General features: G+C 38.1%; 2 protein-coding genes across 15 annotated transcripts in view; one reads left to right on the forward strand and one right to left on the reverse strand.

Moving 5' to 3' along the window:
* PDE1A (phosphodiesterase 1A) overlaps positions 1–14,748 on the forward strand; it is a 327,820-nt gene that overhangs the window by 240,183 nt on the left and 72,889 nt on the right. For 9 of the 11 annotated variants that reach the window (XM_078451127.2, XM_078451124.2, XM_078451125.2 and 6 more), the window contains exon 4: positions 14,200–14,382. In XM_078451127.2, the coding sequence (XP_078307253.2) occupies positions 14,200–14,382 (183 nt within the window). Of the gene's footprint in view, positions 1–104; positions 188–1,138; positions 1,181–12,609; positions 12,703–14,199; positions 14,383–14,748 lie in introns of those variants that run through there. The other 2 variants (XM_060622103.3, XM_060622105.3) reach the window with 2 other exon arrangements.
* On the reverse strand, positions 3,088–12,418 carry LOC144617051 (uncharacterized). Of its 4 annotated transcripts, none has more exons than XM_078450592.2 (5): positions 12,327–12,418; positions 10,807–10,966; positions 9,912–10,028; positions 9,535–9,701; positions 3,088–3,355 (listed from the first exon to the last, which is right to left on the reverse strand). In XM_078450592.2, exons 2-4 carry the CDS (start codon positions 10,924–10,926, stop codon positions 9,579–9,581), a joined length of 360 nt encoding a protein of 119 aa, XP_078306718.1. In that variant the 5' UTR covers positions 10,927–10,966; positions 12,327–12,418; the 3' UTR covers positions 3,088–3,355; positions 9,535–9,578. The 4 variants fall into 4 exon arrangements, 3 of the variants coding, with proteins under 3 accessions (XP_078306718.1, XP_078306717.1, XP_078306719.1); XM_078450591.2 differs by lacking the exon at positions 12,327–12,418 and adding an exon at positions 12,225–12,314; XM_078450593.1 differs by lacking the exons at positions 9,535–9,701; positions 12,327–12,418 and adding an exon at positions 12,225–12,314.

Raw genomic sequence — 14,748 nt, forward strand, 5'->3', positions numbered from 1 at the left:
GTGGTTTTATCCATGGTTACGAAGTCCCTTATAAAGACCTGCTCATGCCTAACCTACCCTGGCCACCAGCAGGGTGATAGGAGGGAGCTGCTTATCATTAGCTTAGTGAGGGAGCATTTACAGATATGGGCCTTATATATTAGATTGATTTTATTTGGAGGGGTCTCTGAGGAAATCAAGTTGAAAGGTATGTGCTAAGACACTGTTGGAGCTCAGTGAATCACTAAAAAGCAAATTATGATTTTTATGAACTCCATTTTTATGGTGTGAGTTGTAGGGAGGGGTGGTTGTTTGGAGTGATGTGTTTGTAGGCTGTTCTCACCCTGTGGATGGAGTGTGAAAACCAGGCTTAGAAAAAGTGCCGGTACATTTTGGGTGATTTTCATATTTTCGTCCATCTGTGGTGTGTTACTTTCTACAAACTTTCAAAAACAGCCTCAGTGGTGAAAAGGGGGAAAAAAAATCTGACCAGATCTTTTGAGAGATGACAAACAAGAAAAAGCTCCATGTATTATATAAGATCTTACTGTTTGTGAAATTTGGGGTCAATAAAATATAAATTTTTTTAACTTTTATTCATTTTTGAGAGACAGAGCATAAGTGGGGAAGGGGCAGAGAGAGAGGGAGACACAGTATCTGAAGCAGGCTCCAGGCTCTGAGCTGTCAGCACAGAGCCCAACGCGGGGCTCGAACTCACAAACTGCAAGATCATGACCTGAGCCAAAGTGGGACGCTCAACCAACTGAGCCACCCAGGCTCCCCTGGGGTCAATAAAATATAAATGAATATTTACTGGATTTGAAAAAATATCACTTTAAATATTATTCTCTCCTAATAATGATATTAATAATAATTGTTTGACAATTAATTATACCCAAGGAAACTTATTATGCAGTTTGCATTTATGATTACATATAATTCTCAAAAAATCCTATAAATTAGATATTTATATTATTTCCACTAGAAAGTTAAGAAACTTGAGGCATGAAGAAAATAAATGGACTTGCTTAGGATCATATAATTATTAAGTGTCTGAGACAAGTTCAAACTTAAATTCAACATTCATTCTTCTCTTCTCCCTTGACAACAGAACTCATTCTTTTTTTTTTTTTTTAATTATTTACTCTTCTCTGCAAAGACAAATGATTCATGGAAGACCAATTCCAGGCCCAGGGTCACAGTAAGTGAAATCTTAATTGACTAAACTAGTAATTAGCCTCCAGTTCCCTAACCAGTGAGTTTATATATGGATGTATGATGCCATTCTGATCAATGGAATATAAAAGGAAGACTGATGGGACTGTGGGCAAAAGCTTTCCTCTCCATAAAACAGGAGTCCTGTGCCTCTGGGTTTTGCTGTATCTGAGTTTGATGCTTGAAACTGATACAACCATCTTGCCATAAGCATAAAGCTAAATCTAACACTAAAAGTTGGCAGCATAGAAAGATGGAGGAAACCTGAGTCCTTGATGATGTTATCCACCTGCTGACTTTAAAAATAAGCCCTTCTTGGAGTCAACCTACCTTTAGTTTTCTTCTGAAGGAAAATAATAAATGTTCCTATTATTTAAGCCCCTTCAGATTAGGTATGATGTCACTTGCTGTTGAGAGCATCCTAATAGCCACATAGGTCTGCCTTGTTTCAAAGCTCAAATTCTTAATCTCTAAGCCATCCAGGCAGTCGTCTTATCCTAATAAGTCCTAACACAAATGTATGATTTCTAAGTTAGCTACTTATAATTCACACTCTATTTTCCTTTAAAACAAGTAATAGGTTGATTCAGTTTCCAAGGTAGCCCACAAAACATATTGATTCCATGGTACAGCTAAACAACAATACACGGTCCTTTGGCAAGGATTGAGTACTGGAAAGTCAAATACTTAAGACTTTTCTCATTAAATACAAGGGCATTATTTCCTTATTCGTTACCATATTCTATCAGCAAACCTACTTCCCAAGTATATTTTGTCTCTGTGTACTCTCCCTCACTTTTCTCTCATTGCCATCTCCATCAGTCTGGGCTGAGTCACCATCATCTTTGAGGCTGTCTAGACACACACCAACCAGCTCAGCACTGGGATCTTGCTGTCCTCCAGTTCCCTTCAGAAGTGGGGGCTGGAGGTGGGTGAGGCATTCAGCTCTCTTCTGTTCCGGGATCCTGAGAAATTATTTGGGGGTGTGCTGTCACCCTCCTCAGGGTTTTTCTGTTTGGAGAAGGTCAGGCAGGATTCAGCATCCCTTCTCAAGATCCCTTCTGTCTTCCTTTGTGACTTCTCTTGTGTAACCGAGGGCGTCTTTGCACATGCATAGGAATGGAAACCCTACTCTGACTCATTATATCATCTTCCACTGTCTTTGGCTGAGCCTCTCCTCCTTGTCTGGTATCTAGATTTTGAAACTCAAGGAACAGGAGTTTTCCCCCTTCAGGTAATTGTGTTTCATATATAACTTGAATCAGCGAATATAATCGGCTCTCTATGTGGACAAAGGGCCACAGGGTAACAGCAAATATTTGTAAAAATATTTTGGGATATCATCTTTTCACATATAAAACAGGGCCTGACTGAAAATGTTAACATATATAGTATATGCATCAAAATAAACAACAAAAATGAACTTTTTTCCTCTATTAACTACTGTAAATATCTGAAAAGTTTAACAACCACTAAAACTAGAGATTTTCTGCCCATGTTTTAATACATTTATTCATTTATTCAACAAATATTTATGAAGGAGAGTCTGTGTACATTGATAATTATTTTGCTATTCTGTTTGGCTATTGTTAATTCCCTCTTGTCATTCTTGTCATATTTTGGCCTCCTAGGTTTAGAAGGAAATATGTTCTTTGTCTTCCCTCACACTCCTGTCCTCCAAGCATATTGCAGCTCTTATTATCCATGCTCCACCCCTGCTCAGTTGAGAAATAACCTTTTCTATTTTGCAATTAAGTAACATACAGATAATTCTCATTTGTAACATCAGTATAAAATATTTATTAATTAAGGCACCTTCCCGATAGTTCACCAACATTCTTTATCTCCGACAGTGAAATATTGGGCGAATGGAAGTAACAGTGCTGCTAAATCCATGTTATGGAATATAACTGAATCATGTTTTCTTGGCAGAGGTATTCCATTAATTGGCAAGCTGTAAATGGGTGAGAGCAGTTCTCAAACTTCAGTGTTCATGACAGTCATCAGGAGGACTTGTTAAAACAGAGTGCTGGTCTCCACCTCCAAAGTTTCTAATTTAGTAGGTCTGGAGTAGAGCCTTGAAGTTCCCAGATGCTGCTGATTCTGCTGGTCTAGGAACCACCTTTTGAGAACTACAGCCTTCGAGGATGTCAAAATGAGGCTACAAAAAAGTGAAAGAATGTTAGAAATTCAATGGTTAGAATCGTAAGATTTTATTAAGAATGTGGCCCAAATATCGTCCTGACTGGTACATGAGATAACTTTGTGCTGAAATGCCTCCTTCAACTGGGAAATTCCACCATAGATTAGGGGAATTAAACAAGAGGAGCTGAACTGGACATTAGCAGTTCCTCACAGCTATGAGTCTTGGGCACAGGGGAGGCAGTCCTGTGTTTTGATTTCTGGTGTGGTCACCTGTCTCAGATCTGGGAAACTATTGGCTCTTAGGCTTCATCTCTGGCCTGCAAGCCACCCTTTTCCTCCAACCTAGCACTCTCAGTAATCCTTGGAAAGACACACAGGTAGATGAAGAACGGAATGCCCTTCTCTCACGTCATACTTCTCCAATTAGAAGAATCTATTCCCTGGACAATGAGGCAGGAAGATCAATACTAGGTAGATATTGTTGTATTGTGATAAGATGTGAAAAACATCAAAGTTACTACTTTAACCACTTTAAAGTGTACAATTCAGTGGAATTAAGTACATTTACAATGTTGTTCTACCATCTCACTGTCCACTTCCAGAACTTTTTCATCATCCCAAAGTAAATTCTGTACCCGTTAAATGATAAACCCCACTTTCTTCCTCCCTTCAGCCCCTGGAAACTCGGTTCTAGTTTTTATTTCTATGAATTCGCCTATTTTACCAGGTAAAATTTTTAAGTAGGTAAAAATTATTTTTGGAAATTCCTCCCACTGACTCTTTATGATCCATAGACTCTTTTTTTAAATTTTTTTAAAGTTTATTTATTTATGTTGAGAGAGACAGAGATAGTGCAAGCTGGGGAGGACCAGAGAGAGAGGGAGACAGAGAATCCCAAGCAGGCTCTGCACTGTCAGTGCAGAGCTTGACATGGGGTTTAATCTCATGAACCGTAAAATCATGACCTGAGCTGAAACCAAGAGTCAGACGCTTAACCAACTGAGCCACTCAGGTGCCCCTAGACTCTTTTTTTTCTTATAATTTCTTTAATGTTTATTTACGTGTGTGTGTGTGTGTGTGTGTGTGTGTGTGAGAGAGAGAGAGAGAGAGAGAGAGAGAGAGAGAGAGAGAGAGAGAGAGAACACAAACAGGGGAGGGGCAGAGAGAGAGGGAGACACAGAATCCCAAGAAGGCTCCAGGCTCTGAGCTGTCAGCACAGAGCCAGATGCAGGGCTCAAACACATGAACCACAAGACCATGACCAGAGCTAAAGTACGATGCTTAACTGGGCGAGCCACCCAGGTGCCCCAATCCATAGACTCTTTATGTTGTTCTTTGGCTCTCCAAAGTCATTTTGAAATTCCACCATAGATTAGGGGCATTAAACAAGAGGTGCTGAATTTTTCCCACGAGGTCTCAAACTCTTTTATTCCTATGACAGGAGACCCTCCTTTTCCTTCATGTCAGAAATAGAAGTCTGCTTAGACTACCTAATGCAGATGTGTAAATAATGGGGGTTCTTTGAGGACTTGCTTTGTGACAGACACTTTTCTAAGTGCTTCTGTGCATTTATCCATTCCATCCTCATAACCCAAGTACTGGGGATACGATTATTACCATTTCTCTTTTATTGGCAAAGAAACTGAAACTCAGTTAGGATGAAGGATGTTTTCTAAGACCACACAACTAAAAGGTGATGGAGCCAGGAGTTTGACTCTAGAGGCAGTTCTCCTAACCAGAGGATGTTTATTAATCAAAAACATTGGTAATTAATAGAATGTGAAGCTTTGTGCCTAATGGAATGTTTTCAAAGATATTTTTGAGCCAAGAGGACTTTCTGGTGAAAAGCCAAGAGTCATCAGTCAGGCCTAGGGTAGTTTTCTGCTTTATCCATTCCCTCCATTTCCATCTCCCAACTGACTCAAAAAATACAATCTGAATCCCAACTGTCCAAGCAACTTGACTTCTCCTCAGACTCCTCCTCCAACATTCCCCTGGCCCCTTCTGCCTGTTTTGTGGGATGGAACCTCCTCTGCCTAGGCCTCTGCTTCCTTGGATGGATACGGAGGAAGCACAGAGACCTCCTTAGACCTTGAAGAAAGCTGCATCCGAACTTTAATATTCTCCTTAGCTGGTCTTGTTTTAGCCAAGATTTGCCTCTTGAGAATTAAGCTAAGGTCAGTATAACTAACTTGTCCACCCAAATATTCAGTCTCAATAGTCACTCAAATATAATTATCATCTTCTTACAGTTCAAAAAAAAAGACTAATAAAACCAAAAGAAGAAAATTATCAGGTAGACAGAAAAAAGGAAAGGAAACTTCCAACAACAACAACAACAATAACAACAAAATTGTTGAAAAAATTTGCAAGCCTGACATCTTAAATCCTTTTTGGAACAAAACAAGGAATAAATAATAAATAAGTAAATAAATGTGCTTGGGTGGTAGCCTGGAAGAATTAATTCAAGTGTATTTCACACTCAGGAAGTAGGTTACTGACAAGTCAATATGGCATTTCAAATGTATCACCTATTCTTATCCCAACATTTAATTTATTGTATTTCAAAGTACCCTGAAATTCTCCTATACAGATATATTTCTCTATGTGAGAATGATTCAACACACCAGTTTTGAAAAATAAATTTAAGCTTCCTCCAACCAGAAATTCCCTGGTAGGCCAGGGATTTGAAAAATCAAATTTCTTTATGATTTTTTTTAAGATCAATTATTTTTAACCCTAAATTTCATGGTAGAGATGAGATAGTAAATAATGATCACTCATATTATTGCCTAATGTGAAGGTAGTCTGGGAACTTAGCAAGAAAACATGCATTTGAGGGAAAGGATAACTGAGTAGTTAAAAACTCAGACTCTGAAATCAGACAGATTTGAGCTCAAACATTCCTCGTTGTATGACTTTGAGCAAATCCCTTAAGGTGTCTGTGCTTCAGTTTATTCATCAGTAAAATTAGGGCACTGATAATAATTGTATTTTCCTCATGGTCATATTGTAAGGATTAATTAGATGAAGCTTGGCTCCTCATCTGATTCATAGTAAGTAACAAAGTTAACAGCATTATCATCTCTATCCTCAGATAACTCTGAGGTCTGAGCGACACTTTAGTACTACTCTTGGGGTTTTGTTTTGTTTTTGTTTTCATTTTTGTTTTTTGGTGGGGGGGGCGGCAGTCAGCTCAGAGCACAAGTATGTATTATTCCAAGAAATAACACTAATGGATTTTCCTGTGTGAGAACCACTTACCACCCCCCACACACACCCAAATACCCATATTGCAGAATGATCAATTTCTCTTAATTCCCCCAGCTATCCCTGGAGGGCTCACTTAGAAGGTATTTACCATGTACGTGTTCAATACCATCCTTAGCCCAAGGTCACTATAATTGCTTTTCTGGACACTGCCCCTCATTTTTGAGTGCTCAATGATGGATCATTTTTGGTGTGCCCCTTCCCTAGGGTGACAGGTCTTCAAGCCAGGAAGAACCTGAAACTCATGCTCTTCTCCCTCTTCTAGGTTCTTGGACTGTGGAATTCCCTGTCCTGCCCACTGTGCTCCTCTCCCATATTTTGAGCACTGAGACCCCAGAATTCTCTGCCCAAAGATTCCCTAGCCTGTCTCCCAAGTCTTAACAGACTTCTTCTTTAGGTCTTTCCTCCTGAGAGAACCAAGACACTCTTGGTATGTGCATCCCATCACCCCTAAAGAGTGGCCAAGAAGCAGCTGCTTTAAAAGCTGGGCAGGTTGATGAAAGTATACGGGGAGGCTGCAAAGTCCACCTGCTTACATAGTAAGGCACTGAGCAGGAGGTTAGACAGGTGCAGAGGGGCAGCCACAGCCAGCTGGCCCAGGCTTGTCATGCAAGGAGTTGAGAATTCTCGATTCAAACTCAACTTGCCCAGGCTTTTATGAAACTTATTAAAAGGTAGGAGGATAAAACACATTTAATAATGTATTCATTTGATGTATAACTTTAAAATACTTAATTATATGGTATTTGAAAGAAATGTGCTCCTGCCTTGGACCCAGCAAACATTAGGGGCAGAATTGAATGATTTAGTTGCTTGTTGAAGTGTGTCCTTTATACGAAGAGTAAAGCAGGGAAAATACACTTTCAAACTTACAAAGCCAGTGTCTAATTGCATTCAACACTTGCATTTTAATACTCAGTAGGTGTAAATGTGGGCACCAATTGCCTGGAAATAACTGTGTGGGTACACTGATGTAACCATATTCCAAGAGTCCATTGTGGACAGAAATATTTTCATTGATATAATTGTAAAAGTCAAAATCTCATGACCTCTCCTTCCGTGGCCGCCTCCTTCTTTAGTCCCTTCCCCTGCAAATTTTCTAGTTCAAAATATAAGCCCTTTGGGAGTTGTGTCATCTGATTTCAAGAGAAAATTTGGGGTATAAATAGCTCCCAAGGATCAGTTGAGCAATGATTGGGCAGGAGGTCAGTTTTCGTGACTCCATGGCCCCCCATCTATACCCATGCTTAAGGACCCCTCACTTTCTGCTTTATTGACCCTCTTGGCACTAAAAAAAGAAACAGAGAAAGCATTTCTCAGAAGTCAACAGTGATAACATATTACACATATACTCTTTATCATTGTTTTTGTATATTGTGCACTTTAAGAATTCCTAAGGGAAATGCACCAATGACTGTGTCTTCAGGTTGTAAGATTCTTTTTTTTTTTTTTAGGTTTTTTATTATTTTATTTTAATTTTTGTCTCCTAATTTTTTTATTCTAAAAGTATATTGACAATGTTGTATTAGTTTCAGATATATATAACATATTGATTTGACAATTCTATGCATTAGTCAATGCTTACCATCAAGGTAGGTTTTTTTTTTTTTTAATTTTTTAAATGTTTATTTATTTATTTATTTTTTAATATATGAAATTTATTGTCAAATTGGTTTCCATACAACACCCAGTGCTCATCCCAAAAGGTGCCCTCCTCAATACCCATCACCCACCCTCCCTCCCTCCCACCCCCCATCAACCCTCAGTTTGTTCTCAGTTTTTAACAGTCTCTTATGCTTTGGCTCTCTCCCACTCTAACCTCTTTTTTTTTTTCCTTCCCCTCCCCCATGGGTTTCTGTTAAGTTTCTCAGGATCCACATAAGAGTGAAACCATATGGTATCTGTCTTTCTCTGTATGGCTTATTTCACTTAGCATCACACTCTCCAGTTCCATCCACGTTGCTACAAAAGGCCATATTTCATTCTTTCTCATTGCCACGTAGTATTCCAGGTTGTAAGATTCTTAAACACAAAGTATTTTTTAAGAGCACTCAGGATACAAACAATTATGCTCACTCTGCCGCCTAACATTAGGATGAGGAGCAATTAAACCATTGGAGTTTTTGAAAGCAAAATTAATTATAGTATTTGAGATCCAGTTTTATCAACTTGTACACATTTATTCCAAAAATGAAATGAGGGCCAAGCGTAGTCCTATGTGTTTTACATGTGACATAATCTTATGTAAATATTCAGGTATTTTCACATGTCTCAAGAAAACTGTTTATGATCATTCTCTAACAAAAGCCCAAGACTGTTATTCCACATTATACTATAGTTTTTGCTTCTTCCATATCTAGCAAGATCAAATGAAACCTGAAGAGTCCTTGTGGTGCTCAGAGCTGGGAAGACAAGAGTGGACAAGGCAGGTGTCAGGGAAAGGGAAAACGAATAAGGGAGAAGAGAGAGATGGAGATGAGTGGGGAGAAATATGTGCCATTAGGTGTGTTAGCTTTTTAAAATGTGTTTATATTTAGGTTTTATTCACATGTCTTTATTCACATGTCTTTTATTCAACTTTCTTTTCTCTAAACTGGAATAATCACCTTCGTGAATCTGTTACAACTTATTTACAGCTTCATTAACAATGTCTTGCTATACTTGAGAAAGGAATATATGAATTAGTATTTAACAGAAATACAGTAAAACCTTGGTTTGTGAGCATAATATGTTCTGGAAACATGCTTGTAATCCAAAGCATTTGTATATCAAAGCGAATTTCCCCATAAAAAATAATGGAAACTCAGATGATTCATTCCACAACCCAAAAATATTCATATAAAAATGATCACAGTACTGTAATATGATACAAAATAATAAAGAAAATAGAAAATATAAAGAAAAATAAATTAACCTGTGACTTACCTTTGAAAACCTTCGTGGGTGGTCTGAGGGAGACGAGAGGCGGGTTATCGTGTAGGATGATATTCACTATCACTAATGGAATCACTGCTATCTGTTGGCTCAATGGCATCTTTTTCTGTTCGTGCAGCTTTAACAAGGAACCTATCCAATGACACTTGCTTTTGCCTCTTTTTGAGCATTTCACAGAAATGTGACATTGCATTGATGATCACCCACAGTTCCACAGCAAGTGAACAAGCAAGTGAGAGAGAGAAAAAGAGATAGAGAGAAGAAACATTGGCTCAGTTGTGATCATGTGATGTTCGGCATCATGTACTACTCGTATTGTGAGACATCACTCCTTTATCAATTTAAAATTTATTAGAAATGTTTACTACCTTGCAGAGAATACTTGCAGACAAGTTACTCGCAATCCAAGGTTTTGCTGTATTGACTTTCTTGGCTAAAGGCATGCAACCAGTGTATAGAATTTTTAAAATTTCTTTTTCCTGTGCCTGTAATTCAAAATGCCATAGAAAATGTTTAATGACTTTTCCACACTAAATATGCATGATTCCCCATAATTTGCTTCAAAAATTAAGGGGTTATTCAAGGGCAAATTAACCTAAAGGCAACGAAGACGATGATTCACAGCAGTGAATTTACTCCCATGCTGCTGCTACTGCTGCTTATCAATCAGATAATACAGGACTCTAAAGACTAAAATTTCTTTTATCATCCCTATCCTCATTCTACTCCTCAAAGGTAATCACTTATAATATTTCTGAATGTTTTCTAATTATTCAAGAGATACATGTTCATCTCTTACTCTGTGCCATGCACTGTTGTAGATGCTGGTGATACAATAATGCACAAAATCAGAACAACTCCCTGCTCTCAAGATCTTTACAGTTTAGGGGATGAAACATAAAATGAATAAACAAACTAGTATACATACAACATGATATCAAGTGCTAAGAAGTCTACAGTAGGACAAAAAGACAGAATAGAGGTGTTAACTGAGTAGGGGAGTCAAGGAAGCCCTCTTTACCCGAATACAGTGAGAAAATGATCCCCTCAAATTGGGAAGAGATACTAAGCAAAGCGAACAGCCCGTGCAAAGACCCGAAAGCAGTAGGAAGCCTGGCAGGGTTAAGCACAGCAAGGAAGTCAGTGTTGCTAGAACAAAGTTAGTGAGGGAAAACTGGGTAAGAGATGAAGGTAGAGAGACACAGCTTGTGATGAGCAATGTAGGACATTATGAATTAGGCATTGACATGGCCCGACTCATACTTGAAAAGAAGCGTTCTGGGTGCAGAAGGGCGTCAGGACAAGGAGACCAGGAGACCGGTAGGGGGCTACTGCAGCAGACCAGGAGAGAGATGATGGTGGCTTGGTCTCTCTCTCATTCATTGCTGGTAGGAATGCAGCCACTTCTTCAGTTTGGAAGTTTCTTAAAAAACAAAACATACTCTTACCATACAATCCAACCATTGTGGTCCTTGGTATTTATTCAAATTAACTTGAAAACTCTGCATACAACTATTTTTACAGCTTTATTGTAATTGTCAGAACTTGGAATCAACCAAGGTAACCTTGGGTGAATGTATAAACAAACTAGCATATCCATACAATAGATTGTGATTCAGCAATAAAGAATTTCAAAGCGAAATGCACCTTAGAAAAAAGAGCTATTAAGACATGAAAAGACAGTATGGCGTTTAGATCCATAATAGCTAAAAAGGCATTTTAGTTCCTTGCCAATGACTTTTTATATTTCAAAACAGGAAGTACAATTGACTTGCTTAGTTAATTGAATATTAATATAAGATGGATTTGTGCATTTGTCATCTATCTGATTTATAATCCATGCTGGTAGCTACCACAGAGTGTTTGTGAATGATGGAAATATTCTTTCTTAGCCTTTATATATATAGCTTATATATATAAAGATATTTATCTGCTTACTCTTTATATTATTAGAGGAAGAGAATGAGAGAGAAAGAGCAAGAGAGAGGAGAATGAAATTGACTGATTTTAAGGAATTGGCTCATGTGATTGTGGGGGCTGGCAAAACGGAAATCTGCAGAACAGGCTGACCCTGGCTGGAAATTCTGGCAGGAGTAAATGTTGCAATCTGTAGTCTGAAGGCAATTCCAAGACAGAATTCCTTCCTCTTTAGGGAATCTCTGTCTTATCTCTTAAGGCCTTCAATTAATTGAGTGAGGCACCCTCACATTACAGAAGGTAATCTGCTTTCACATCTGAAAAACGCCTTGACAACAACACCTAGACTGGGTGTTTGACCAAATAACAGGCACCATGCCCTAGCCATGTTTAACATATAAAATTAACCACTGAAGAGGTATTTGTTGCTTTTTCAAACTTTGCTTTTAATTAGAGAGTACCATAGCTCATACTTTCCTCTTTACACACTCTTCCTTTATTCCTATAACCACAAATGAATTCATATCACTCTTTCTCCAAGATTATATGCTCTTTTCTTCTTATTTTTTTTTTATTTTTACATATTTTTGAAGTAGGCTTCACACCCAGCATGCAGCCCAATGTGGGGCTTGAACTCAGAACACTGAGATCAAGGCCTGAGCTGAGATCAGGAGTCAGACGCTTAACTGATTAAGCCACCCATATACCCCCATATGTTCTTTCCTTCTTAATGAATGACATCATGCATCATAATTAAGAATTACCAGACTCCTGATCCCACATCCACATATGAAATCTCATTTCCATAGGCTGATTTTGTCATGTTTGATGATCTGTCTTGGATAACTTATGAGTTTAGGACATACCAGTCATCAATATCAAATTTGTAAAGAATCAATTGGCCACCATCACAATGTGTCATTCTACTTCAAGTAGCTGATAAAACAAGGCAGCAGTAGAATTCTTGGAGTTTGGTGACATCACAATATTACACCACAACGATTCTCAAATCCACCTGCCCTCTTCTGTAGCTTTATTTGATCACTGGATAAGAAATAATAGAAATGCCATAAGCCCTGAATTTCCAAACCATGTAGTGTGATATCTTGCTATAATTGTCCATTTGAAATGGACAAAATGCTAAAAAAAAGTATTTTGCTTTGAGTTACAGTGTCAGTGTGTTAAGGGTAAATCAGAATCACCCAAACGTAAGTTCCGAAAGAAAGTTAAAAATGATGTAATGTAAGTATTAATCAGTATTAAGTTCCAATTATGTAAGTTTTTTTGGTCTTCATATATATACATATGGTTTTGTAACTCTAGCCATTAAGTTGTATATATTTTGTCATAAGTTATTTCATAAATGCATTTGTGCTTATTTAATACCATGAAAAATAAATACTGGCAAATGACTGTGCTCTGTTTATAGAGAACAGCAGCACATAGAGGTCATCGTATAATCTTTTGAGCCTTTTTTGGTAACACTGGGTGCTTTGGGTGGCCTTTCTAATTTTTTTTGCCCTTTACTGGGTCCCTGCCCTCTCAAGTTAGTGTGACTTGTTCTGGAGGCTTTAGCACACGCTGTCATTTCTGGCTACCTTCCATCAGCTTATGATTCTTAGGCTTCACTCTGTACAAAGAGATTTACCCAAGCGAATGGAATCCAAAAGTCAAAACTACAATGTGCTAAAAATACCTAGGATTTATTAAATTGGTGCACTGACAAGGAAATAATGAAGTCAAATGAGACAGAGCTGGCCTCTGTTCTTTCTGGAGGCAAAGCTCAATCGCTCTGTAGAGTTTCTATATTTTGTGGGGAGCCTTTCACACTATCTTGCCAGTTCAGACCTTTCGGGAGTTCTGGGTGATTGGAGCTGACCAGCCTTAAGGGCAGGTATTACTACCCATCAGTCCAGTCAGTGTTGTCTGTGTGGAGCTTATACAGGAGAGTGACAGAGCACCTGTTGCAGTGCCCGATCGCTTCCTCACTCACTTTGTTGATTTCCTCAGCCAGCAATTCTAAACCCACCGATCCCCACCCTCAGGAGAGCAAAATACTGAAGTTTTCCTCAAGAAGCCAGAAGTGTTTCTCTTCCACTTCCACTGGCTCTGTCACCTAAAATGAGCTTTCAAAATAATCCATTTGTTTCTTTTTTTTTCTTCACTTTTTAAACTGTGGTGCTGCTATCGGAATAAATATCTTTTAGAGTACTTAATTTATTATTTTCCTAAAATGTAGAGATCCTGATCAAATGAAATAACACTGACTTTTGTAAACACCAAGGCCTTATTCAAATAGTTTGTGCTATCAGTACCATATATACCCAAGGTTATTAACTACAAGGTGACTTTTACAACTTCCAGTCCCCTTTGTTCTTTCCACTCCAGTTGCCTCCTTTAATAACAGACATCTGTTTATGAAACTTCTTCTCTATTTTAGTTTTGTTCATTACAAGAATAGTATATTAATTGATATCTTCAGACTGGTATTGCTACACTTTAGTGTTGGGGAAGCTGCAAATGTTCAAGGCCCTTAGTGCTTGCCTTCAGAAGAGAATCAGTTTGAGGAATTCAGAGCTTTCCAAATGTTAATCCAATCATTTTCCTTTTTTGAGACAGCTCATATTGAGGGGTGATCAGAGAGTGATTTGCTGTATTTTAAGTCCTATTGCAGTGTTTGTTTTATTATCAGTTTTTCTTCACTTTTTCCTCAAGTTTAATCAGTATACATTTTTGTAGAAGACTGCTGGATACCGATGATGAGCTCAGTGACATTCAGACTGATTCAGTCCCATTGGAAGTACGGGACTGGTTGGCTTCTACTTTTACACGGAAAATGGGGATGATGAAAAAGAAATCTGAGGAAAAGCCAAAATTTCGAAGCATCGTGCATGCTGTTCAAGCTGGGATTTTTGTGGAAAGGTAAGTGACACTGTTAGTATCTCAAGATGATAAAATTTGGAAAGCAGGAGATAAACTTACCATATCAAAGTTATGTGAGTCAAATATTTTGCTTCTTGAAGAAAACTTCAATTATAAGTATACATAGAATGAACAAACTTAGGGCTTTATTATGAGCTTGCCTATAACAAAAATGTTTTATCCTGGGTTTATTATTTTTATTTCTTTTAAAATGACATAAAGACTAAAAGCAAAGACTTGACTGACCAGTGCCCTCAAATGAACCTTTGTGAGTAACTGTTTAAGAAGTTATAACACACTCATATGTTACACAACTAATTTTACCTGTAAAATGTAACACTTCAGAAAAATGAGTTCTGTACTACA

This window comes from Panthera onca, chromosome C1 (assembly GCF_046562875.1).
Source record: "Panthera onca isolate mPanOnc1 chromosome C1, mPanOnc1 haplotype 2, whole genome shotgun sequence".
Lineage (NCBI taxonomy): Eukaryota > Metazoa > Chordata > Mammalia > Carnivora > Felidae > Panthera > Panthera onca.

Excerpts from the sequence above, each read along its gene's own strand:
- LOC144617051 (XM_078450592.2), bottom strand. The coding sequence starts at position 10,926 with ATGAATGAGAGAGAGACCAAGCCACCATCATCTCTCTCCTGGTCTGCT. Across the intron at positions 10,029-10,806 it reads CCCAGAACGCTTCTTTTCAA|GCACAGGAAAAAGAAATTTT; the intron begins GTATGAGTCGGG and ends TTTGAATTACAG. Across the intron at positions 9,702-9,911 it reads CTGCAAGTATTCTCTGCAAG|AGGCAAAAGCAAGTGTCATT; the intron begins GTAGTAAACATT and ends ATGCTCAAAAAG.